The 26,588-nt window shown below is 47.3% G+C and overlaps 1 protein-coding gene across 2 annotated transcripts in view; it reads right to left on the bottom strand.

Annotated features, from left to right (window-relative positions):
- Positions 1-8,003: 8,003 nt before the first annotated feature.
- KCNJ15 (potassium inwardly rectifying channel subfamily J member 15) overlaps positions 8,004-26,588 on the bottom strand; it is a 35,512-nt gene continuing 16,927 nt past the window's right edge. Inside the window, exons 2-4 of one of the 2 annotated variants that reach the window (XM_084873683.1) lie at positions 13,928-14,016; positions 12,653-12,690; positions 8,004-11,741 (exon numbers count right to left, since the gene is read on the bottom strand). In XM_084873683.1, coding sequence (XP_084729809.1) covers positions 10,615-11,721 — 1,107 coding nt within the window. In that variant the 5' untranslated portion in view covers positions 11,722-11,741; positions 12,653-12,690; positions 13,928-14,016 and the 3' untranslated portion in view covers positions 8,004-10,614. The remainder of the gene's footprint in view (positions 11,742-12,652; positions 12,691-13,927; positions 14,017-26,588) is intronic. The other variant, XM_084873682.1, reaches the window with a different exon arrangement.

Below are 26,588 nucleotides of genomic sequence, written 5' to 3'. Positions count from 1 at the left end.
TGTTCTCTCCTCTCTTAAGTCTCCCCCACCCTACAGTAGCTCTGATTGCCCTTGGTACCTTCCCTTTTTTTCTAAACCAGAAAAATGGTGGCCTTCATTGTGTTTTAGTTGACATTTGACACATCACAGCTACAATTGTCCTGAGGGCAAGGCTGAAAGAAGGAAACACCCCCCCCCCCCTCAACCCCCATGCTCCTGTGGCTTCCTATGAGTTTCAACTCACTTCAGAAGGTTACTTGCTTCCCTTCACTCTATGAAGTCCTTGGGTAGTTGATTTTATGTATTTTTTCCCAGTATAGATACCTGTTCTCTGAGACAGGGTAAGTTTGTTACCACAAGCAGAATTATTGTTTGTGTATTTTTTATTCCATTGATTTCAGTCTTCTTTTAGTATTTTCTTCCTTCCATTTATTTTAGTTTCAATTTGCTTTTATTTTTCTAACTTTTTGAGGCTGGAGCTTAAATCACTAATTTTAGACTTTTCTTTTTCTCTAAAATAAACACCTGAAACTATAACTTTTTCTTTGAGCACTCTCACTGATCCTATCTTTATTTAAAATATTGATAGTTTGTCTACCATGAATTTTTTGGCATAATTTTGATTTAAAAAAATATTGCTTCAAAGTATTGTCTTCACTACTTAGTTTGTTAGCGCCCTTTACATTTTGCACTTGAGGCAAATGTCTCATTATCTCACCTTCTGAGAGGTGGGTGCTCTGCATCACAGGGAGTCCATAGTGCCCAGGAGTTTATCAGGGACCCATAGCCATGGTCAAGAAAGCCCATCATACAAGGTGGCCTGCAGAGCCAGCGGGAGTTGGCCAGGGCCTTCTCAGACTGAGGGAAAAGCATAACAAAGGCCCGGAGGCTGGAAAGAGGAGGCAGTGTTCAGGGAATTACTAATAGTTCAGGCTGTTTGAAGATAGAACACGAAGGCAAGGGATGACAAGAGAGGTTTTCAGGAGCCAGATCGAGAGGAGCCATTCACCCCATGCTAGGACATGGGTATGAAGAATCAGCTTTGGAATAAGGGAGTAGAATGATCAGATTTTAGTTATGATTTTAGGATGACCACCCTGTGTACAGTGGGGCAGATGGGTTGGAAGGGAGAAGGGTTAGAGGCAGTGTAGCCAGTTTAAAACTTCTAAAAATAAACAAACAAACAAAAAACACACACACCACAAAACACAACAACAAAAACTGATGAGAGATAATGATGTATGGATTGTGGTCATCCTCCACAGTCAGCTCCATTCCTGCGCTAGCCCTGGTCAAAACACAGCAACAATAAAAACCAGTGAGAGATGATGATGGCTGGGGGATGGGAGCAGTCATTTGAATGGAAGAGAAGAAACGGGCTTGAGAGCCATGTCAGGGGCGATATGGACAGGGTGATAGCTTAGACACTTGTGGTGAGGAACTGGGGGAAGACCAGGTGGGTCTCTGATTCCCAGCATTAGAGGAGGAGACGGTTTGGGGAGGAAGACAGTGTATAAGAGCATTGCTCCTGGAACAAGGTGGTGCTACCTGATGTGACAAAATGGTGTAAGTGAGAGGACCCAGCAGGCATACGTCAGCTTGTGGACCGGTGACGGCTGCAGAGACACCTTGAAGAAGCCTGCCTTAGCTGAAGGGAGGGTCCCTCCCAACTTTTATAGTAGGAGACACAAATGCAAAAAAAAAAAAAAAAAAAAAAAAAAGACAGACACATAATTATGAAATTTATTTAACAGTCAAGCACTTTCAAGTGTTGGGAAATCAGCAAGCTCTTCAGCCGTTGGGAGGTGAAGCCCAGTACATGATTAACTTGCCTCTGACCATTTGGAAACCAGGGCTACAACCGGGGGAGACAATTTCCAAAGGAGAAAACTCCTATTCTCTACCCTGAGAACCAGGAATCCTCTCAGAAGTCATGAGATGTGTGTGTGTGTGTGTGTGTGTGGGTGGGTGTGGCTTGTATGATCAGAAGAGGCAACACACTTCACAGGTGGCAGATTCGTGATGGGGGCGGGGTAGGGGGAAGCACACATGGTTCTGTGTGGATGTGAGGCAGTGAGTCTTGTGCTAGCAGATGTGGCAGATCTTTACGCACATGTACACAGTGCACAGGGAGGTGGACTGTTGAGAGCAGGAGTTCTCACAAACTCAACAGGGGAAGACCAAGAATGATAGAGAAAGGGGTCCTCGGGACTGGAAAAACACATGTAGGACATTCAAATATACCACGTGCTGAGCAGTATAATGGAAGTGTTACATTCAAATAAAGGGGTAGAAAACTTGAAAAATATTCAGTGTTGGGGAAGGATAGGGACTTTTGCATGAAATTTTAACCATTAAGCTTGTTTGTTTGACATTTTTGAAGACAAGTGAACAAAAGCAAGAACTTCTGAGAAGAGGGCTATGGCTGCCAGGATGCCATGTTTCCAGCCCAGAGCCCAATGCTGCTGTGACGGTTCCCATAGTCACGGCCCCAAGGCCATGGTGCGGTGAAGGCAAAAGTTGTCCTTTGTCTGGGACATGGAGAGCTCAGTCCTCAGCCAAAGTCACCCACTAAGGCAAGCAGATGCTTGAGGTAAAAGCAGAAAATAACACGTGTCTGAGAAATGTCGTGCAGGTTAGGATGAGCTTCATCACTACATCCCAAGTCACTGTGCACTTTCTGGAAATCATTGTGGTGGGTTTCCCCCCAAAAAAAAAGCATCTGAAAAGTTAACTTCCTGCTCTGTGACCAACCTTTCTTATTGCCAGCTGCTATATTCTCACTCAAAGAGCAGTCTTGCCACCACTGAGAATGGTCAGCCAATGAGCCAATGTTCCAAAGAGCAGGTTCCCAAAGATACACTGGAAGCTTGGGGCTGTGGCAGCCATGTGTCTACGTGTGCTTCCTGTGGCAGCCACATGTTTGTGTGTGCTCCTGTAGCAGCCACGTGTCTGTGTGTGCTCCTGAGGCAGTCACGTGTCTGTGTGTGCTCCTATGGCCGCCATGTGTCTGTGTGTGCTCCTATGGCAGCCACGTGTCTGTGTGTGCTCCTATGGCCGCCATGTGTCTGTGTATGCTCCTATGGCCGCCATGTGTCTGTGTGTGCTCCTATGGCTGCCATGTGTCTGCGTGTACTGCTGTGGCAGCCACCTGTCTGTGTGTGCTGCTGTGGCAGCCACGTGTCTGCATGTGCTCCTGTGGCAGCCACGTGTCTGTGTGTGCTTCCCCAGACAAGTGCTCCCAGGATGAAGGCGGTCCCGTGTGCTTGGCTCTGCCCTGTGGATTTAAATGGCTGTGTTGCTTTACAACGGCCCCCACATGGTGTCTTCAGGCTTATGTAATTATGTTTTCTTTCTTTTAATGCATCAAAGTAAACGAGCTATGGAATGTAAAGGACTTCGGTAGGCAGTGAGGTGCTGAGAGGTTGCTGTTAAATAATGGCTTGATCTTTAATTGTTGGCTAGAATGAAATGATCAATAGATCATCAAGGCCAAAATTTGTTATTAAAAGAGGGGCAAGGCACGGATCTCAGTTCTTTTCTTTGATGAGAAAAGAAGCAAAATGCAGTCCGTTAGGCACTGATGGAAACTAACATTGTAAGTTCTTAGGATGGAGCCATTTCCAAATGACTGTCGTTAGGACCATCGGAAGCAGCTATTTCAAATGTGTTTGCCTCTGAGCTCTCTCAGGAAATACTGGCTTCGTCTCCACAGGGCACCACAATAGCACCATCTCCACTCCGACAAAATAAACACACTTGAGACTAGAGGCTTTACTACATTTATATTTCCTATGTTTCACAGATTAGAGTGATTCCACATATTAGAAAAGAACGGTGATGGTGATCAGATGGAAACAAGAAAGGGTTTGACAAACAGAGGTATGGGTTTGTAGACCATGAGGGTACATCATTAAAGCTGATATGGGATGTCTGGGCTCAGCGGCGACAGTGTGCATACCAGTCAGTGTGAGATTTCCAACATGCACCCCACAGCAGCTCAACCATGAGAAACATGAGCCACTGTTCTGCTAACGGCAAATCCAAGTTTAAGACCAGTTTTAAATCAGAGGAAAGCAAGGACACTCCAGTGCCACTACAGAGCGATCAGACAACGATATATGGCAGGAGACCGAGGCCCAATCCAGACTCTGGTGAGAGAACACCGCCGGGCTTTGCCAGGAGTGGGACTGTTCGCTTGCAAAATCTGTGTGTGACTTGGGATGTTAATCTTCATAACAGTCCCTTGCATTCCATTAAGTGGTGTTTTGGAGTGGGTCCTTTTGGAACCGAGCAGTCTGTTTACCAAAGCGTTCTTTTCTGCAACTTACAATTCCATGACACCCTACAGAAATAATTCTTCCTAAATAGATCCAAGTTGGCTGTTACCCTGCCTTCCTCTCCTGGCTGCTACTTTACACTCTGGCGGCGCGCAGACACAGCTTCCTCTGTGATCTGGAAGTTTGTTTTTTTAAAAAGTCCCCGGTACAGTCATACTTCCTGCAGCGATTTGTTTTAATACGACATCCTTACTCTTGAGGTTTGATTGCAGATGAAAAATGTAGTTAAATTTCAGTGAATGAAAAAACAAAAGCATTTCTTTGAACTCCTCTCCAAATACCTTCTTGGAAGCTCTTTACTTTTTAAACAATATGAAGGACATTTGCAATCTCGACAATAGTAGTACCAATAAGCCAAAGAGATCACATTTCTTAGCTTAGAGTCAACAACTTCTGACTTTTTTAGGGGGGAAAATTATATAAGTACTCTATAATCAATTGTAGGAGCTCCATTGGACTCTAATTTTGAGGGGATTCTTGAGTGTTTTGGGGTATCTTAAGGGAGTGGGAAGGGTTCATACTAGATAAGCTTTGACCTCAGATAAAGAGCACAGTGAAGCACTACATCATGAAATGAGAGCTGTTGAGCAAAAACCTTGGGGATGGACTTTCAGGCTGCCTCCTTCATCTTTGGCTTTGCCCATCCACTGCTGGCCAGGACCACAAAAGCCGTGGCCTGATTCTCCAACGGGAGTTGGGGATGAGGGCATGCATGCCATGTGGGGGGGCTCTAAGCCCAACAATAGAGTCTTCTCCTCGATGGACGGGCTAAAATAGCATTCTGCTCTATGCTCACAGACCGTATCAAAAGCCCCCAATGATTGGTTGAAATATATTTTATTAATTGAGCAAGACAAGAAAAAAATTTTTTTGGAATACCCCCTTTCTCTACTACCAGTTGTATGAAAACTATAGCTTCTAAAGCTTCTAAAGCAGTGGTTCTCAACCTTCTTAATGCCACGGCCCTTTAATACAGCTCCTCATGTTGTGGTGACCCCCAACCATAAAATTATTTTTGTTGCTTCTTCATAACTGTGATTTTGATACTGTTAATGAATCGTAATGTAAAATAATTTGATGGTTGGGGGTCACTGCAACATGAAAAACTGTATTAAAGGGTCACAGCATTAGAAAGGTTGAGAACCATTGTAAGGAAGGGACATTTGTTCTTTGCTCTTCTAGAGAAGGGCATAGTTTGGGATTCTGTGAATACTTTCTGTAAGGTTGGCAGCGTTAGCAACTAAATATACAAAGACATCCAGTTACATGTGAAGGTTTATTTTCTAACTGCCTATGCAATTTTTAATTTATTGACAAAAATGAAGATAGGACATTTAGAACATCTCAATAGTCTATCCAGAATGCAGTACAGGAGACCTGTCTTGCATAGACAGCAAGTCTGGTATTCCTAATTCTGGGATTATAGTCAGAGTTATATGGCATTTACATACATATATGACATCTTAGGCTTCTCTAAGTATGTATCGAAAATTATGTCCTGCTCAGCAGGCATGGCTCAATGGTTGAGTGTGGACCTAAGGACAAGGAGATCATGGTTTGATTCTTAGTCAGGGCACATGCCCAGGATGTGAGCTCAATCCTTAGTGTGAGGCATGCAGGAGGCAGCTGATCAATGATTCTCTCTCATCATTGATGTTTCTATCTCTCCATCCCTCTCACTTTCCCTCTGAAATCAATAAAAAAAGATATGTCCTTATTTTACACAATCAATTCTTGTAATTTTATTAGGAATTACCCATCACTTCTAATCAAGAGCTTTTTCTTCGTCTTCTATGTTTATACACCAGCAACATAGTAATTGGAAAAAAAAATTCCTGTCCCCAATTTTTGAGCATCTACCATAAACATCCCAGGATTATGATTTTGGATTGATTACTTTGAACCCACAGGATTATCTGACTTGGTGGAATGGACAGCCAGGACAGAACAGCCAACCACCACATATCAAGTGGAGGGGACACCAAGTCCCCAGGAGGCAGACAGAAGATGAGAAAGAAGGGAAAGGGCTGAAGCCTTATCTTTACCTCGTATTTTGTTGTTAGTCAGCATTTAGTGGGAAAACTTTTGGGGGGGGGGGCATTGAACTTAATCCATCGATGTTTCTGAAAGACTGGGGAAATTGGTCCTCCTGGGAAGGCTGAGAATATAATGACAGTCAGTTGTAATGTAAGATGAGTGGCCAAACTTTGCCTGCAAAGAAGTTCTTGCCTATTGGGAGAAGGGCTTACATGAGAGCTGCTCAGTCAACCCCAAGCTTTCCATTTTTACACTTTTCTCACTGCCTTCCTTATTTTCCAGTGGTGATGGTGAAGATTTTGTTTTATATTCTTTTAAAAAATCAGAACATCATAATAAAAAAAAGTTTACTGACAAATACCAGTACCTCAAGAAGTTAACTCTTTTCATCTTTAAAATCTCAATTAGATTCTCACATATCAGTTCATTGCACATTCTAACTGTGCAGACTCTTGGCTCTGCTCTGGGGCCCTTCAGGCTGAGAACCAACACCCACCACTCACTGCGGAACCCAGGCCCAAGGTTTGGTTGATTGGCAGGTCATTCTGATTAAAGATAAACTGAAACTCACAAAGGGCAAAATGTGCACAGTTGATCCATTAGAAGTAAAATGTCAAGCTTTGGACCTTCAAGTGTACGTCTTCCCGGGGGAAGAACATCAATTGCACCTTGGACCTACCCTGGGTCAAATGTAGGAAGTTGGGTCGCGCTAGAGAGCTTGAAAACCAAGACTGAATGTTGATGCCTCTCATTAAAGAGTCCCATCCCACGGAGCTATGACGAGATAACCAGGATTCAAAACTAGTTATTTCAAAGAAAAGCCGAGATTGAAACACTGGAAGGCTCCCTTATGTAACCTGATCAAAAGTTTAACCTTAGACCATGGTGACAAGACAGAGAATGAAGGCCAAGGGTGAGATGATCTTTACCGAGCTACCAGGCCAAAGGCCCTGTGCCTTCTTTGCCTTGCTTTTCTATTTTCTTCTTCCTCCAGGTGATATAGGAGGACTGAGCATCTAAGCAAGAGAGAAGGAATCATACTGTAATAGAAGTGTCACATGTCTCTACACCTTACTTTACATTTCAGTGATCATGAAATCACAGTGAAGTAAAAATTGAAAATTGAATTCAATGGGTTGTTTGAATGCATCTAAATATGTGGTCCACTCACTGATGGCATCTCCTCCCCCCCCCCCCCCCTGCTTTTGAACCAGCTATTTCAATTTCTGGTCTCCTCTCTGAGCTGTAACATCCCCATGAGTGGGGCAGGGAACCCCTGGGTGCCTCCACCCCATCCGACTGGTGGCCCACTGTGAGGGCCAATGAGGGAAACTTTGCTATGCTTCTGGGACCACTGGCTGCTGGGTACCATTCAGTATAACACATCTTATTTCTGAAATAAGACATGGCTTTGTGGTTTCTCTGATGGAACACAGCATTTTTGAATGGTCTCACTGAGAAGGCCTGGTGCATTAGAAATCCTTAAAGACACAAAAGCCTTTTTGGGTCAAAAACACTCCATTAGTTGACTTCTTCTTAGTTTTGGGGAGTGGGAGGGGGTGGTCAGGCATAAATATATTTCAGTCAGAAGACTGTCCATATAGAATCAGTTTGCCATCAGAATCCTTTCTTTGTTAGCATTAGAGTCAACATTAGTGTTTTGTAGAAAGTAATAATAAATATCACTGGAAAATGCTAAGTTTCAAACCAGCCACAACTTTAGAGCTATGTATGAAAAACCACACTGTAATATCACTTATTGACTTCCACGAGTATTGGCTTTTAAGACACTGCATATTTATTTTGTGTGTAGTGCGAAAGATCAGGTGATCAAGTCTTCCAAATTTGGCTGAAGTAGATTGCCAAGTGAACATAAAAGAGATTTTTTTTATCCTGTGCTACATCATTGTACCATATACAATATAAGCATGTGAGATTCCTAACCTTGATCACATTCCAAGTGACATTGATGGCAATACTGTGAGAAGAATTTACTCGTGCGACGGAAGATCTGTAAACATGCCCCTGGCATTATTCTTCTGCCAATTATACTTCAACATACAATAAAAAAGCACACATCACAACGAAAAGGGGTCATATCTAAGTACACGTAATTTTTTTAAGATCTAAGATAACCTACCATAAAGTTATCAACAGAAACAGAGGAAAACTTCCTGAATAATAAGACAAAACCTATTGTGCATTGCGATTGTTCTTTGAACCTTTACAACTTTGCCCCCATTATTCTGGCCCTGCATTAGATGGGCTGCTCCAGGTCAGTGGTGTTAGCCACATGTTCTGTTAAAAGGACATTTGAAATCTGATGACATCAAGAGATGGCCACACTTGTGGTCCATGTCACCCGTTCACCAAACAATCTGAATCCCGACCACTTTCCCCATTTCCTCCAAGTCCCAATGTTTCCCATCTTAGAGAACAAAATTTTAATTGCAAATGTCTTTCATTTAAGAGCTAGGGTGTGCATCTCTGTGTGTGTGTGTGTGTGTATTATATGTGTGTGTGTCACATGCATGTGTGTGCCTGTGTCTGTGTTGTTTGCATGCCTGTGCCTATGCATGCATGTATATATATACATATGTGGCATCTACATACTTATAGTCACAATTTTCTTGAGGGAATATACAAATCCATCTGTTTCGAATGAAGTGAGAATTCACCTTTAGCACATTTAGCCAATTGTTGCCCATATTTTCTCTACTCCAAAGAAATTCAGGGTGCCTGGTCCCCAAATGCTGCCAAAGGCAAATGTTACCTCTGTAACACTGAGTTGCACAAGCTTTGTTTAAATACTGAGGACATTCTTGACATGTTATCAAATTATCAAATTTTGTTTATGCTTCCAGGAGTGGTCTGTGTATGAATTATTCATCCTCAGCCATTCCCCTTCCTCGTGACTCCACCTGACCTGCTAGATTTCACCATCGGAGCACACATCTGACCATGGCACAACTTCATTTTCCTGTGGTTCTAACCATCATCAACAACCAGGTACTTAGCATGAATGAGACGACCATTACTTACAAGAGTTTTATTTTGCTCTCGGAATGTCAGTGGCACTTCCTCTGTGGACAAGATATTTTAATAGATCAGGGATGAAGTGGCTGAAAGGAAGCTTGGTGCACAATGATGAACCGAAGAAGGACAGATCTAGAGGCCACCTGGACAGGGAACCCTCACTGTCCCGCAGCTTCCGAGGTTACTCTGAATGCACTGCCCAGAGAGGAGCTTTCCAAACTCCTGTGTGAGTGAGTGAGTCCGTGGGGGCCTGGGGACCATATAGATTTGAGTCTCTAAGTGGGGTAGGGCCTGGGCTCTATGTGGCTAATAAGTTCTTGAGGGGCTGATGCTACTGGCCTGGGAGCCACATGTTGAATAGGAAGGGGCTAGTACATTCCAGCAAAAATTAGTGCGGACAACAGCCTAGTTCCATCTGTACATGTTCTCACAACTGGTAATTCCTGATTGACCGATTCCGCGCTGCACAATTAAGTCCACTGGGAAAAGGCAGAAGTGGAATCATTATGTTTTCTGAGTATAGACTCCCCCTGCTCCATTTGCTGTATTAACAAATAGCCTCCAGAACATACAACATTTTCTCTGCTTGAAAAGAGTTTAAACAATGATGTGAGTGAACACTGAACCACATTTCAAGGCCATAATGCCTTTGCTATTGGATTGCATAAATACCTTATATTACAGCTGACGACCTTATAGAGAAATGCCTTCCCTTCACTCTCAGCATGCTGGATGTCTGTCCATCCTGCAGGACGTCTGCAATCGCCCCACACCAGTGGCTGGCAAACTCATTAGTCCACAGAGCCAAATATCGACAGTAACAACAATTAAAATTTCTTTGGAGAGCCAATTTTTTTAACTTAAACTTCTTCTAATGCCACTTCTTCAAAACAGACTTGCCCAGGCCGTGGTATTTGGGGGAAGAACCACACTCAAGGCGCCAAAGAGCTACATGTGGCTCACGAGTCACAATTTGCCGACCAAGGCCCTACACCAAGTCCTGCGAAATACAAAAATTTGAACTTTGGGAGTTCGCTTCAGACAAAGCATCTAAACAAGGAGCCCTCTCGAAGGTAGAGATTCTTGTTGCGCCACCAAATCAAAGGAGAAGATGGATGTTGCCCATCGGGGCAGTGTGTTTAGAAGGTACCCACCCAATTTTGTTCAAAGGAGCTCCGACGTGGGAATGGCCGCAGGGTCAACCGAGGCCAGGGCGCCGCCATCAGACGTTGCTCTGCTGTAACAGGAGAGTCCGCAGTTCTCTCTCCCGCTGGTCCTCCTGCCTGTACTTCTCCTCCAGCTTCTGCTTCTCGGAATCCGCGCAGTAAAACGTGCTGTCGGGGCTCTTCCGGATCTGCTCGAACTGGCTGAAGTCAGCCACGTACTTGCCGTTCTTGGAGAGAGAGACCACGGGCACGAACTCAAAGCCCCAGTAGATCTCCTCGGGGATGTACGACGTGCGGCTCTGGCACACGGCGCTGGTGGACTCCACGGTGGCGTTGAGGAGCACCACGAGCTCGAAGTCCTTCTCCTTCAGGTTTTGGGGGGTGAGGTCTCTCAGGGGGCTGGTCTCATCCAGCACGTGGTAGAAGGTCAAGGGCAAGATGAGGAAGGGGCTCTCGGAGGAGGAGTCCACGTGGAACTTGACGGAGGCCTGGTTGAGGAGGATGCGCTCGCCCTCCTTGGTGACGTGGGTCTGCAGGAGCTTGCCGGAGAGCTGGCACTGGATCAGGAGGCTCTTGCGCATGTTGGCCACCTGGATCACCAGGCACAGCTTCCCATTCTGCTTGGTGATGACCGCGCAGTGGCTGAACTTGATGGTCTCCGCCCGCTTCTTGGGCCTGGCGATTTTGGCCAGGAAGGTGCCCGTGATGAAGATCTCGATCAGGGTAGTGATGACCAGCTGGGCGACCAGCAGGAAGATGGCATGAGGGCACTCCTCCGTGATGGAGCGGACGCCGTAGCCGATGGTGGTCTGGGACTCCAGGGAGAAGAGGAACGCCCCTGTGAGCGAGTCCACCTTCATGATGCAGGGGGTGTGGTTAGAGATGGGCACGCCGGGCTCGAGGTCGCCGTGAATGAACGCGATGGCGTAGTAGATCACGCCGAAGAGGAACCAGGTCATGACGAAGGTAGCCGCGAACAGGGTGAGCTTGTATCGCCACTTCATGTCGATCACGGTGGTCCACAGGTCCTGCAGGTAGAGTAGGTAGATGCCATCCACCTTGTCGATCCTCACATTGCTGTGCCCGCTCTTGGACATGACGCGGGGCCTGTCCGAGTGCTTCACCAGGGGAGCGTGGGACATACTGAGGTGCACGGGGTCCATTGCCGGCCTCTTGGAACCACCTAGGAAGGGACAAAGAGAGATGTGTTGTCACTGTCACAGGTGGCAGAATGCCCAGCAGCCAGAACCTGGATGAACAGGTGACATGAGCATGAAAGCATGTGGATGGACAGAAGCAAGGAGACTTCTGCAGGCAAGAGGAACCCACTTGGACTTGAGGAAGGCAGCAGGGCGAGGGGAGGAGCGCGGCCCTGGAGACAAGCAAACCCAAGTTCAAAGCGGACTCTCCCAGTTATCCGCTGGGTGAGCCGGGACAAGCGATTAACCTCTCTGGACCTCAGCTCTCTGATCTGTAAAATGAGAATGAAGCCTAGTCTTCAGGGTTTTGTGATGGTTAAATGAGATAGTGCTATAAAGGGCCAAAACCGAGCCCCCATTCACCCCTCTCCCTCCCTGCACCCCCCCCCCCCATTTAAAATGCGATGCTAGTCTTCCCTCTGCGATACCATACTCATATGCACAACCCCACAGAGTGTTAGGCATGCTTATGTGTATCCGACTCCATCCAATTGTAGAGAATTTAAAAGTCAGTTGGCTAAGCATAGGGTCAGTAGCGATAGAACTAAAATTTACCATCCATAGGCAGTTCTTGATGAGCGACGGAGAATACAAATACAAATTTTTAAAACTTGTAATGAAAATATTTAAAACTTACCCTTTTGCATGGTATTCCCTGAAATAGCCATTTATCACACATACCTCCCCCCCTTCCAATGAATACTCTAGAATCCACGACCTCTCCTAATCTTGGTTACATCAGAAGAGACTAAGTTATCCCCAGCCAAAAACAAACACGCAGTGAATAATTAAGCTTGACGAATAGCTTCGTCGATACGCCGGTTAATCTTAGAAGTGCTATCAATATCCCGCATCAGGTGTGGCATTTTGGTATGGCACGCACATGCTGCCTTACCTCTTTAGAACTCCGCAGAACCAGCGCAGGGACGCACTCTAAAGAGTTAAAGAACAAGTGAGCTCGCGCAGGCACGGAGCCGTGGGGCCAGCAGACCTACCGGGAAGCAAGCTGGGCTCCTACCCTGGCTGCTGGTCCACAGACAGGGACACGCTGGGGCTGAGGCCACCCAGCCTCTTAAGCACCTGCCTGGGGACTGGGCTGAGTCACCCCTAATTCCTTGGAAAGATAATGGGAGTGATGAGGGGAACTCTACCTGGCTGGCATGTTTACTTTTCCCACCCCAAATGGCATTGAAAACATTTTTTTTTTAATCCCGTGATCAAAAGGAACTGGTATGCAGCGGTCTGTGATTCATGCCATAACCTTGCTCTGGAGCAATGGGACCTGGATCGGAGGTTTGAGAGTCATTCCCAGCAAATCCTGCCAAGGAGAGTGAAAGGGGTCCATCCCAGGCGGCCACGTGGGGACGGACGGCAGGCCCTTCAGTGTTCCTCTCCGTCAGTGTAGGTGTCACTGACTGACTGTCCCCGGAATGACCTGGCTCTTTTCTGAGAAAGGAAACTCATTCTCTCTTGTTATGTCCATGGCAAAGGAGGGCCATGAGCTGTTCCGGATTTATTTTCCCCACTGAAGCCTGTTCCTCTTACTTGGGGATCCATTTAAAAGAAACGCACAGGATCTCATGGGTCTGTAGCGCCCCCCCCCCCCTCCCCGCAGTCTCCCGTCTCCGTGGCCACGGGGGATGGGACCAGGGGGAACATTACGCTTGGAAGCAAGGCCACACTGGCGAGCCCAAGGGTAGCGTCAAGCTCAGAACTCCCGCTTGTCAGAGACAAGTCACTGCCTGCCCTTAACACACAACCTGCGGGATGGAGCCTGCCGTTCAGGCCGCTGCAGATGGGGGTGTGAGGGAAACACGGGGTCCTGCGGGCACAAGCAGCTACCGGGAAACTTGGCCTGGGGTGTGTGGAGGCTGTGCCATGGAGCTCCAGCCTTAACCTCTCCCCTGGGGGCAGCGGGCCAGCAGGAAGAGCTGCATCCGCTTCCTGCCCCTGTTCCTGCAGGCCTGTGTCCACGTCACCGCCCACAGCGCCTCCTAGCAGCGCCCCGTGCGTGGCCGGGGCAGGAAGCCCTGGGGCCTCTGGGTCTTGGGGTCAGCATCTCTCCGTGCAAAGGAGCAGCGGGGGGACAGCACTCCGAGGGAGACCCCTTCGGCCTCCCGCTCTGCACCCCGTGCCCCCCGCCCCGTGCTGCTGGCTGCTGGCCACTTACTCAGCAGGTCAGAAGCCGTCTTCTTGAAGGCGGGCGCACCGTCCTGGCTCCCCTTCGCCCACCTGGCCACCATGGGGCGCTGCTCCTGCCTGCAAGAGAGAGGGACACGTGGGGTTCCCAGGTGTTCCCAAAGAAGCTGGCCCAGGGAGACGGACCCTCCACAGCCCCACTCCCCCCACCCCCAGGGCTGGGCCCAGCATTCCTCCCCCACCCTGGCAGGCTGGCATGGTGCCAGGCCCAGGCTCAGGAGGGTTTGGGGATTAAATTGCAGCCCCAAGCCCAACCCTCGGGAGGGAACTCTCACCCTCCGCAGGGAGTGCCACCGTAAAGCCCCCTGGAAAGAGGGTGAACTGGCCCCCATTGAGGCCCACTGTCCACTGGCCCGGGCAGGAGGCAGGAAGGGGAAGTGCGGAGGAAGTAAACACTGCGGGCTGAAGGGAAGAGTCTAGAATATTTTTACCGCCTGTGGAAACGCATTATTGTTGTTGAGTCACAGACCGTCAGAGTTGAAAGGACTGTCAAAGCCTAGGCTTCCGACACCCATTTCGCAAGCGAGGTGGCGGGGACCTGGGCGGCGGGGCACCCCGCCTTCCCCACGCAGACGGCTCACGGCAGGAAGAGCGGGGCCCGAGATCCTAAGCCTCGGCCGCCGGCGTTGAATGTGATCGCTTTCAGACCCACAGGGTCTGTTACCTCCTCCTGTTCTGAAGTGCCTCTTCCTGAGCCTCTCTTTCTCTCTCTCTCTCTCTCTTTCTCTCTCTCTCTCTCTCTCTCTCTCTCTCTCTCACACACACACACACACACACAAACACACACACACACTCACACTTGCACACACTGCTTCTCCGTCTTACACGAAGAAGGATACATACACTTCACTCTTTTCTAATCCACCAGTGACTGGAAATAATTGCGGTAGTTACTCTTCTACCATTAAGTAATCCCAGCCATCAACCTGCGTAGCTTCTTTACAGGCAGTTCTCCCGGGTGCTAGTGAGTTTGGCAAATGAACGCTTTCTCCGTCATCCTTCTGTGGGGGTCGAGCAATGACCTCACTCACATGCCTGCTTTCTCACTTACACTTTATCAGGTGCTTTTTTTTTTTTAATGATTTTTATTGATTTCAGAGAGGGAGGAAGAGGGGGGAGAGATAGCAACATCAATGATGAGAGGGAATCATTGACTGGCTGCCTCCTGCACACCTCATACTGGGGATTGAGCCTGCAACCCAGGCATGTGCCCTGACAAGCTGTGACCTCTTGGTTCACAGGTCAACACTCAACCACTGAGCCACGCCCGCGGGGCATCGTATGCTCTTCATTTATAGTATTTTATTCCTCCTCAGGAGGAGGGAACCGAGGCACAGACAGGCTCAGTGAATCACCCAAACTCTCCGCAGCTGGCAGGCGCCAGCAGCGCCCCCCGGAGGCGCCTGCGCCCATGCTGGCCGCCACCCAACACAGGTGCTCAAGTTCAGGGGCCGAAGAACCGCCTGCAAGGCTGGGAGTTTCTGATTCAGGAAGTCTGGGTGGAGCCCAAGGATTTGCATGTCTGACAGGTTCGCAGGTGATGTGCGGCTCCGGGAACACAGGTGGAGAGCCAGCAGGCCGTGACACCCAGGTGGGGTTACTCCCCTCTCCCCCCACCCACTGCCTCTCAGCATTCTCAGATAAGACTGTCGCACACAGGCAAGGCAAGCATCTGGTGATTAGTTTCCAGAATGTCCAATCTATACCATCTTTACAGGTGAATGCCAGCTACTCAGTAGACCTGTGCTAGGAAGAGTATTAACGATTTTTCCCCCTAGTTAATGCAACACTGATACCTTCTAAAAACCCAGCGCCCTGCTGAGTCCAAGTTTATAAGTTTCCCATTTGCCTGTGCTGGGAAAACTCCTCTGTTCCAGGGGGCAACAAGGCCTTTGATCCTGCAGAAAAAATGACCAAGTAAAACTTGGGGAGGCAGCAGGTTCCCAAACCTGCACTTTCTCCTGCCTCAGGGAGTCCTCTGACCTCCCATGAGGTGGTGGGACCCCAGCTTGAACGGTAGCATTGGCTTTAATCAAAATTTGATGAGAATTTGACTTTAAAGCTCTAGCAAAACAGCTTCCTGTTTGTAAGAAAAGTTGCTCAAAAACTCAAAAAGCTTCCTTGGATGTTGAATATTACTGACAAAACAACATCTCTCTCTCTCTCTCTCTCTCTCTCTCTCTCTCTCTCTCTCTCTCTCTCTCTCTCTGTTATGAATCCAAAATACCTGGGTTAAATTTCACTTTAAAGGCACAGGGTTAAATATTAAACAGGCAAAGAAATGCTTGACAAGGGGTTCGCTGGACTCGGAAGGTTTAACAGTAATTGACAATAAAATCAGTGAGGCTTAGCTATCCTCCCTTTGGATCCTGGGACCGTGGCCGCATGGCACACAGGACCTCTGGCACTGGCCTCCCGCCATCGTCCCCTGCTCCTCTCCCCTCTGCCCCACCTCCCGCTGTCCAGGACACGCTTCAGTGGCTGGCCTGCCTGTTCTGAACCCACTTCTTGATTCCACCCACGCCTGCCGAGGACACGATGGCTGTGCCCAGATGGCCTTGGCCATGCACACACTCAGTGAGGAGGGATGAGGTGGCCCACGTTGACTCCCAGCGGATTCCCAAGGGCGGCCCCTGGTCCTCCTCTGTAGGGAAATGACTCTTTCTGCCTGGAGACCCATTGCCCCCCTCGGGCCTGAAGGACTGAGGATGGCCGGCTGGAGGGGTGGCAGCTCCTGGGCGGCTGGGGAATGGGCCATGGCTCCTCAGAGACTCACACTGCCTTTGGGGAGGAACTATCAATAGCTGAGATCATGGCACACTTATGCTTCCATTTCCTATGTCCTAATGACCCTGGTCTTATCGACATGAACTGGGCTCTAACTCGCAGAGATTCCGTCATTGTTGCCCTTGCTCATTGTTTGTTGCTGCCAGTTACTGGCCACCAGGATCTGTCCATAGAATCCCTCCCTGCAGGGGGGGGTGTTTTCACCCATGTGTCCCACGTGGTCATATGACTGCTTTAGCCAATGAAGTGTGAGGTGGGGTGACTCGGGCCACACCTGGACAGAGGGATGTGGCACCGTCTTGGAGAAGGCTCAGGTTGAGCTGTTCCTTCTAAGGGGACCAGGAGGAGGGGACACTTGGACACAAGCTATAGCTGAACAAAAGCTGACTTGTCAGATGGTGAGAAAAACTCCTGTTGCCACAAGCCATTGAATCCTTGGAATTGTCACTGAGACAAAACCCACAGACACCCTTTCTACAGATCTTGTGCCTGACCTACAAGGTGCTGTGCTTAAAGGTACATGTAAAGCCTTCGGCTATCCTTAATGTAAACTCTAAATCCTGGTCTGTGACAAAACGAAGAATAGAAAAAATCCAAATGAACAAGATTCCAACCGGAAGAAGAATGGAGAAAAGAAGTGAAAAGTTGAATACTTTTTCTCATTAACTACTTCTCAACCAATATTTAAATGTACCTTGACAAGACAACTGTTCAGGGCAAGGAATAGGCCTTAGATGCCGTGACTAGAATGTTCTGTGGAGCAGGAAGCCTGTGGTTGGGGACGTGGTGGCCGGGTGTCTGTGAGGACAGACAGACACACTGGGGAGTACTGGGGGCCATCATCATCAGGTCACCGCTGCCTCTTGCTGATTTGGGGGCACAGGACACTTCTCAAAGCAGTTCCAGACGGTGTTAGCTAACCCTGGGAACAAAGTATTTTCTCCACGTTCTAATGAGGACTGCGAGAGTTGGTGCTGCACCATTATCTGCTCAGTGAATTGTGTAGACGGCCTGGGAAATTCACGAGCACGTAAGCTGGGAGGTCTGCAAGTTCAGACTCACTACCTTGAAACAAAGGAGCAGAAACAGTCCATGGCATTAAATAAACAAATATGGTGGCTGCCGGGCAGAGTCTCCAGGTAGCTAGGCGCACTGGCTTATTGTACTGGGACAGGGGGCACCATCCCGGAGAACATGGGAGGCCTGAGGAGGGAGCATGGGTTCTGGGGCCATGAGAGCCGCAGCTGGAAGGACTTTAGCCGGCCTCCAGCTAAGCCTTCCCTGTGCGTGGTGATCACATGTGATCCCAGAGCGAGTGATGTGCTCAGATGACCGGGATGCTTTACCTACCAAACCTCTAAACACCACACGGTCTGCACCCATTGGAGAGTCATTCCACATGTTTGTACAGGACAGGCCCTGAGAAGTCCTCCAGCGCAGACACCTGCCTAACTGGTGTTTATCTGACATTTCCAGAACTTTAAAGAGTGCCAATCTGGTCTAAACTGTACTTTACGTCTGGGACGGGGCGGGGGGGGGGGGGGGGAGGAGGGGGAATAAAAAAAGAGAGCAATTTGTTCAAGGTTCCTGAGTTGATGGCAAGGGTAGGCCATTCTGTAGGCAGACACCTCTCGTGGTTGCCATGAAATATCCGGAGGTGAGCAGTCCATCTCACTGGACACTGAAGGTAGGTCAGCATAGAGTAGGGGACCCCCAAGGGCAGCGTGGCATCACTTGGGGTTCATTAGAAATGCCAGTTCTCGGGCCCACTTGACCTTCTGAATCACAGTTTCTCAGTGCTGCCCAGGAGCCTGTCTTACAGGGAATGCAGCCCCAAAGGCTCCCGTGGCTGGTTCGCCTGTGTGATGGCGTGTGACTTGGCCCGGCCTTCCTTTTGTCCTATTATCCACTGGAAAACCAACAAGCGCTCCTTTCAAAACAAACCCCACATTTTGCATTGCCTGGGAGCGTCTAATGATCCAATTTGCCTCTGTGGTCAGATATTTAGCCTTTTCCCTGTGTTTCCATTCCATTGTTATTGTTTTGAATTCCATAAGTCCCTTTCCATTTCTAAATGTGGTTTGCATAGTTATACCCTTTCCTCCTCAACGCAGTCTTTTTTTCTTTCTTTCTTTCTTTCTTTCTTTCTTTCTTTCTTTCTTTCTTTTTTTTTCATTCCATAGAACATCAACCTTTCTCCACTCGGCAGAGACAAGTTTCAACACATACCGGGTTCAACGGGAGATTCATTTTCCATTTTCCATGGCAGAGATTCTGAGCACCGGGATAAGTCAGAGGTATCATTTGCCGAATGTGTTTGCAAAGACAGTTTAATTTCAGGCCCTTTATTTGCAAGAGAGCTGGCTAACCCAAATAAAACATTATCCATCTGTCTGTTGTTACGAGTGACCAACTTCAGCTGCACGTTATTACTTAATAGCAGCTAACTTTCCTATAGAGTAAGCGCAGCAGCTGAAGGGAGAATGGAAATTTCCTTTGGTCTGCCCCCCTGCCTTGCCATGCTCCGACATGTGAAGAGCTTGGTAACAAGCACCGTCTCCCTGTAATCACAGCAGGGCTCGGACCTGCATTGTTGGGAGATGACTGGGGAAGCTTATGTCTGAGGAGGGGAGAGAAGCCCAGGGCGGACGGACTGCCTTAGCCTCCGAGGTGCTGCCCCCATCTTCTCGGCAGAGAAGAGGCTCCTGGGATCTTGTCTGCATTAGTTCAAAGGCAGCACAGACAAGACAGTCCCGTCCCCATAAGGAGAAGGAAGCGCAGAGCGTTGAGTCCTTCTGGTGTGACCTGACGTGAGTGAGAGTGGAAGACATCTGCTTTTGCAGACAGTACTGGTGGAAAAAAGATTACTATATATATATATATATATATATATATTTGTATTGATTTCAGAGAGGAAGGGAGAGAGATAGAAACATCAGTGATGAGAGAGAATCATGGATCGGCTGCCTGCTGCACGTCCCACACTGGGGATCAAGCCCACAACCCAGGCCTGTGCCCCAACAGGGAATGGAAGCGGGACCTCCTGGTTCATAGGTCAATACTCAACCACGGAGCCAAGCCAGCCGAGCCTGGCAGAGAAGGATTTCATTCGGTGTATTTCATCCACTTCATGAAACCTCACACTTGTCTCAGTTGGAGCATGAGAAAGGGGAGAAAAGAATGGGGAGCAAGCAAAGGTGCCGCTTGCTCTCGTCGTTGTCCTGGAACGATGGGCAGATCCCGGGGTTTTTATACGGTGTTTCTCAAGGTGACTTCCCCCTACATAAACCTCCTACTCACTAAGACAGTGAATGCACCGCCATTAACTACTCATATCTTTCTCTGTCTCCCATCATAATATTTTTACGATGTGATGGCATGGAGATAGAGAAAGAGAATCACATTATGAATGTACATGCTGACTTCAGGCGGGCTTGGTTTACTGGCTTCATTCTGACCACCTGTCCTGTTTAAAGTGAATTTGGAACTGTTGGTCTCTGATGGATGATTAATGGCCTTGGGTGTGACTCACCTGTGTAAGAGGGTGGAATTATTCTCCTTGGTGATTTCCATGCTCATTATGATCATGATTGGAATCTCCTTCCAGAAAAAGGCAAGTACGACTTTTGCTAGGTTTGGGATCGAGTTATTTAACAACGGGAGGTTTCTGAAGGTTTTGAAATTCCCTCTCACTGTCAGTCTAATCGTTGACCACATTGCTCTGATATGGAAACTGGATAACACAGGGTCTCCGGGAAACACAGCTAATACCAACATTTTTGGACTGCAGTCCGTTTACTTTAGGAACTGGCAGTATTTCCGAATTGTCTGCTTGTCCCAAAGTTGAAAACATAGACGCTGTGAGCGGTGAGTGATAATAAGGAAATTTCACATGTCAAAATACTTCCCTTCACATTCAGTCAGAACCTGAGCCCTCGAGAGAAGCAGTGCCCATCGGTAAACAGTGTGAGAAAACATGTCCTGACCATCAGTGGTGAATCAGCTTGAGTACTGTTGGCCCAACTGTGGTGTTTTTAGGGCTGTTGGGTAAAATACAAGATGTCCTGCCCTGGCCGGTTTGGCTCAGTGGATAGAGTGTCTGCTTGCGTCGATCAAGGGCACGTACCTTGGTTGTGGACACATCCCCAGTAGGAAATGTGCAGGAGGCAGCTGATCGATGTTTCTAACTCTATAAAATATATATATTTTAAATACAAGATGTCCAGTTAAAACTAAATTTCAGATGGACAACAGCTAATTGTTTAGTACCAGGATGCCCTGTGCAGATGGGATATAAACATACACTAGGCATTATTTGGTGTCTGTCTGAAACCCACCAGCGGCTCCCTCTACAGACAGGACTAGGCGCTGAGGCCAGAGCCATTCCGTGAAGGGCTCAGTGGCTCCCTGAGGACCATTGCCTTCCTCCCAGGGGAAGGAGCACCTCAGGGTTTCAGTCACATCAGAGAGAGGCTCAGACTTGCTTTTTTGTTTGTGTTGTTAATCCTCACCTGAGGATGTTTTTCCATTGATTTTTAGAGAGTGGAAGGAGAAGGGAAAGACAGAGAGAAACATTGATGTGAAAGAGTCACATAGATTGGTTGCCTCCTGCATGCACCCCAACCAGGATCAGGGATCGAGCCTGCAATCAAGCTATATGCCCTTGATGGGAATCAAACCCGGGACCCACGGGCCAATGCTCTACCTACTGAGCCAAACAGGCCAGGCCAGACTTGCTTTTCAAAATCATTACTTTGACCCAGCATGGGGAGTGGGTAGGAAAGACACAAGCATAAATGCTGAGAGTCCGGTGAACTGGGGCTTTCAGGGACCCCTAAAATGCTGCTGCCTGGACAAGGGCAGTGTTAGCAGATCAAAGAAGGGAGGACCCCATTGCAGGTGGGCTCAAAGGGCAACTCTAACAGGTGGGGGTTGGGGTGAGGGTAGACAGGCAGACAAGGTCCCAAAGCTGACTCCTGACATCCCTGCCTGAAAATGAGGTGACTGGGATGGTGGGAGTTTACTGGCTCAGATGGACCTTCCTCTGTAATTCAAAAAGTATTCCTATGTTATCAGATAGCCTAGTTGCCCAATGGTTTGCTATCCTATGGGATTGGAGTTCACTTCTTTAAAAAAAAATACATATATATAATTGATTTCAGAGAGGAAGGGAGAGGGAGAGAGAGATAGAAACATAAATAATGAGAGAGGGAGAAGTCCAGGCAGAGAGGCCTTCCCAGGGAACTCAGAGCTGTCCAGGTTTCGTGACTGGCGGGGCTCATTTGAAGATATGGGATGAGATGTTCTGGGTCAGAGGGGAACCAGTTCCAATCTAACTGGGGGTGAACGTGGGGTGGGGGAGGGGCACACAGATGTCACTGACTTGAATGACTGAGCTAGAAATAAAGACTTAGACTCGATTTGGATTCAGAACACAAGGACTATCCTTCCATGTTCTGCCTTCAAGAGAAAATGGTTTTACATTTCTCAAACTGACCATGTTGATAAGCACTTGGGGTATCACATACCCCATTTAAGCCAACACATCTCTCTCCGTGTGTGTTTCTTACCCCACGCAGCTTCCGAACGCTGACCAGCCTCCACAGCGCCCTCAGGGGCCCTCAGCTCTACCTGCCTCCTTAGAACGGGCATCTGATGTGTTGAGGCGAGGTGATCCAAGAGCGGGCCGCGAGGAGGTAATAGCAATAGAATCATTCAAATGTAGACTCTACTGCATCCTTTTAAATGTTTATATTTTGTGCATATTTTATAATATACATCCTATGTTAGTACAGCAAAAAAAATGTATGTATTGTTCATGTATGTCTCCGTGTGTGTGTGTGTGTGTGTGTGTGTGTGTGTAGGGGATTATGAAATTTCGAAGCCATTGCTTTAGGCTAGTGGTTATTAAATTTTAATGTGCAGATTCCATGGGGATCCTATTAGAATGCAAATGTCTGGGTCCAGAGGTCTGGGCTGAGTTCTGAGAAAGTGCACTTCCAGCCGGCGCCCAGGTGATGGAGCTGAGGCTGGAGGAGGCTGCCCTGTGGGTGGTATCAGCCTTTTGCACCAGGGCTGCTCATGGAACTATAGCACAGAACACAGAAGACAGAGTCCGTGACGGGCCTCATCACTCCCACCGTGACCATGGGGAAGCACCCCTGCAGATGCTGGGAGAAGGCACCTCCCTCATTCCAAGAAGAGGAAGGTATGGGGGCCAGGAAGGCTGGTTTCTCTCACAGAACTTGGCCGAGAAGGGGCCTCTCAGAAGCTTGCTGGGCACATAGCTTTACCTATGGGAGAAAGTTCAAGGTCACTAGCGGACCTATAATGTTTTTAAAAGCACTGTTTATAAATCACCATACAGCATTACAAACAGCCCTGCAGACAGCAGTTCTTTTCCAGTGTTTGGCTTCTATCTGGAAAATTCCTTTATGAAAAGCATAGCTGGAAACCAAGGTCTTGGCCACACCCGATTGTCAAAGGTCCTGTGATGCTAATGCTAAGGGGAAGGGAACTAAGTCCGGAGTTACTGGCTAATAAGAGCTACCTCCACACACTCTCACCCTGATGGGCCACTGAGGGTGGGAGTCAATGGGTTTCAAATGCTCCTTGACCAAAGAAGAGGAGAAAATGAAGCACACACACACACACACACACACACACACACACACACGCGCGCACGTTACTGATGAGTAATTCACAAAGTCTACCCACTAAGTCAAGTTTGCGTGTCCTAGTACAACTTCCCAAAGACTACCTTGGTCTAGTTGGAACCATATGTCTCAGCCTAACTTCTGAGCCAGTATGTGCTATGCAATAGTGGTTGCAAATACATTTTCAAATATCGCCATCATCTATACTGTGTAACTGGTGTCAATGAGTAGTGACTTAATTCAGTCATAATTTAAGGAGAAAAATGAAGCACACACACACACGCACACACACACACACACACACACACACACACACACATAATGCAGCCAAGCAGGACTTGGTCTCTAACCACCTTGACATCCAAGCAAGACCACATGTTCATGTTTAACACATGCAATGGAGTGGTTGGGGGCCCATAGTCTAGGCTTCCTGAAGCTGTGGGAGTGGGGACAGAGAGTGTGTCTAGTGAGAACAATAGTTTGGAATACGGAGGTTTGGAAAAGTGCCATGTAAAGAACTGGAAGAAGAGGAAGTGTCTAAAATGGTGCTGAGAAGGAGCCAGAAAAGTCATTGGGAGGAGACCATAGCAATAGTATGAAATGCTATGAAGTGCTGAAGAAGATGAGGAATAAAATGTGCCCACCAGCTAAGCTGCTAGTGATTCTGGTGGAATGTGTGAAGACGCTCTCCCCTGGGCTGAAGAGTCATCACAGCCAACGAGGACATGGAAGAATGTGGTGTTTCTTTCCTCCTCAAAGATTTCCCCACACCCACTGATTCTGTTCCCCAAGGCGCAAAGTCAGTGCTCCCTGACAGGGAGTCAGCATTGTGCCACACCGCTTGCAACCCCTTTTTTTTAAAATATATATTTTATTGATTTTTTACAGAGAGGAAGGGAGAGAGATAGAGAGCTAGAAACATTGATGAGAGAGAAACATCGACCAGCTGCTTCTTGCACACTCCCTACTGGGGATGTGCCCGCAACCAAGGTACATGTCCTCGACTGGAATCGAACCCGGGACCTTTCAGTCCACAGACCGATGCTCTACCACTGAGCCAAACCGGTTTCGGCACCACTTGCAACCCTTGACCATGGCCACATGGACTTCAATCTTATCACCTAGATAATCCTTGTTTCCATCCCTGCTCCCCTGCCCTTTCATCACCTGCTCATCTCTGGCTTTTTCTTGACCTCCTTCCCAACTTCCTGCCTTTTAAAGCAAATATCTCTACATGCAAACATAACCTTTCAAAAGTCTATGTTTCTTCCCACAGCAATCTCTTCCTGCTCTGGGCTCTTTTAGGACCCCCAACTCTCCTTTACCACTAACATGTAGCATCACCACGCCTAGCGCAGCATCATGGTTTTCTCTCAATGTACCTGTTTTCCCTGACACTTGGCAAGTTCTTTGAGGACAGGGTTGGGGCCATGTACATCACTGTATCCACAGTAACACAATTCCTGGCATTCAATAGGTATTCAAATAAAAGTTGTAATGACTCATACTCATCACTCTAAAACGAGTCAACAGAATAATGAAAAATGGACTAATAATCAATCCATAAATTAAAATATGTGAGTGGTTTCAGCACATTTATCATTACATGTGAAGTTTTCTAAATTACCTCTTTGGAGTGATTTATAATATTTACACATTGTTCTATCTCATGGGAAACGAGTTTCCATAGTGTTGAAATCCCCTGGGCTAAGGAACTCTTCTTTTATCTGCCTGATGCAGGCACTCCCAGAAGCGGGACTAACCCTGTCACTCAGTCAATGACGCCTGCTGTGGTTCATGAGTGCCCTCCCAGAGTACATGTTCAGATCTGGCTTTCCCCACAAGGACAGTGTATTTCTTATGGGGTGATGAATCAGACCTGGAGTTGCTGGGAGGATTGAAGATTCCCAATGGAGAAGCAGAGTTACTTTCACAGGTACACTGGTTCCTTGGTCCTGTTGATATCCATTCATTGGGGAACCATTTTAGCAGCTTTCTTGACCACATCTTTTAGAAGCCCAAGGGCTTAATTTGAAAATCATGGCACAGTCAAGAGGGAAGCCATGGATATGTTGGGTGTATAGATGTTTCTGTTTATCCTCCCCTGTCCACCATTTGACAGAAAACCACCCATTGATCTCTAGGATTTATTTATTAAAATCAAAGGGGCTATGTTTATTGATCACCTTCTCATTCAGGAGGAAGTAAACCTAGTTTCTAATATGTTATTCTTATCACTATTAAAAAACATTGAACAATGTTAGAGGGGAATTATAAAACTCAGACATAGCTTAGAATGTAAATGATGACATGGGTCTTTGAACTTGAGTGGGATACCCTTCTGCCCTGGCCGGGCACTGAACTATGGCACTATTTTCTTGGAGGTGCCACTCTTCTCCAATGACCACTAATCTAAAACCTACCATTCATTGACTCAATTATTCAGCAAACATGTAATACTATTATATGAAAGATGTGGTCTTTGAAATATATAAAGGTGAGTGAATGGTGCATGGTTCTGGCCCTCAAAAATATACCATCCAATAGAAGAGATGACATTTACATGAATAGAATAGAATCCTTCATGTCTAAGCCCTGTCTCATGAACACTTCTATACTTCTACCATAAAACGTATGTTATTCATTAGTTCATGTTTTTTCCCCATTCTAAATACTATAGAAGTATTAAGGCAGAAACCTTGTCTTATTCTACTCTATATGGCTGTATATAGCAGTCTTCTTGACTCACATGCATGAATGATATTTATAGAAACATACTAAGGATTTCCTGGAGAAGGATAGGTTTTTTTCCAACTAGAAGAATCGCAGAAGTTTTCAAGCATCCTTCTGGGAAAAAGGAATGAGGCGGAGGGAGGGGAGGAGATTCCTTGCATGGGGAATTGCCTATAAAATGTGGGTGGTGGTAATGGACTTCCCTGAGTACCCATTTGATGCAGTCAGACAGTACACCAATGATTCTCAAACATGGCTACATAAGGAAATGCCTGGGGAGATTTTCAAATGCCCAAGTGCTATGGCTCCACCATAGGCCAATTGAATCAGAATCTCTCATGGGGGCAAGGAGAGGGATATATGAGGAGGAGCCGGAGTTTTGCAAATTCTTAAATCTCTCCATTTGTTTCAACTGTGTATCCATGGTTGAGAATCACTATGGTACTTCAAGAAAGT

Source organism: Pipistrellus hanaki (assembly GCF_964339955.1).
Source record: "Pipistrellus hanaki genome assembly, chromosome: 2".
In the NCBI taxonomy this organism is placed as follows: Eukaryota; Metazoa; Chordata; class Mammalia; order Chiroptera; family Vespertilionidae; genus Pipistrellus; species Pipistrellus hanaki.
Note: the sequence above shows the minus strand (reverse complement) of the source record. Positions and strands in the feature narration are given on the sequence as shown.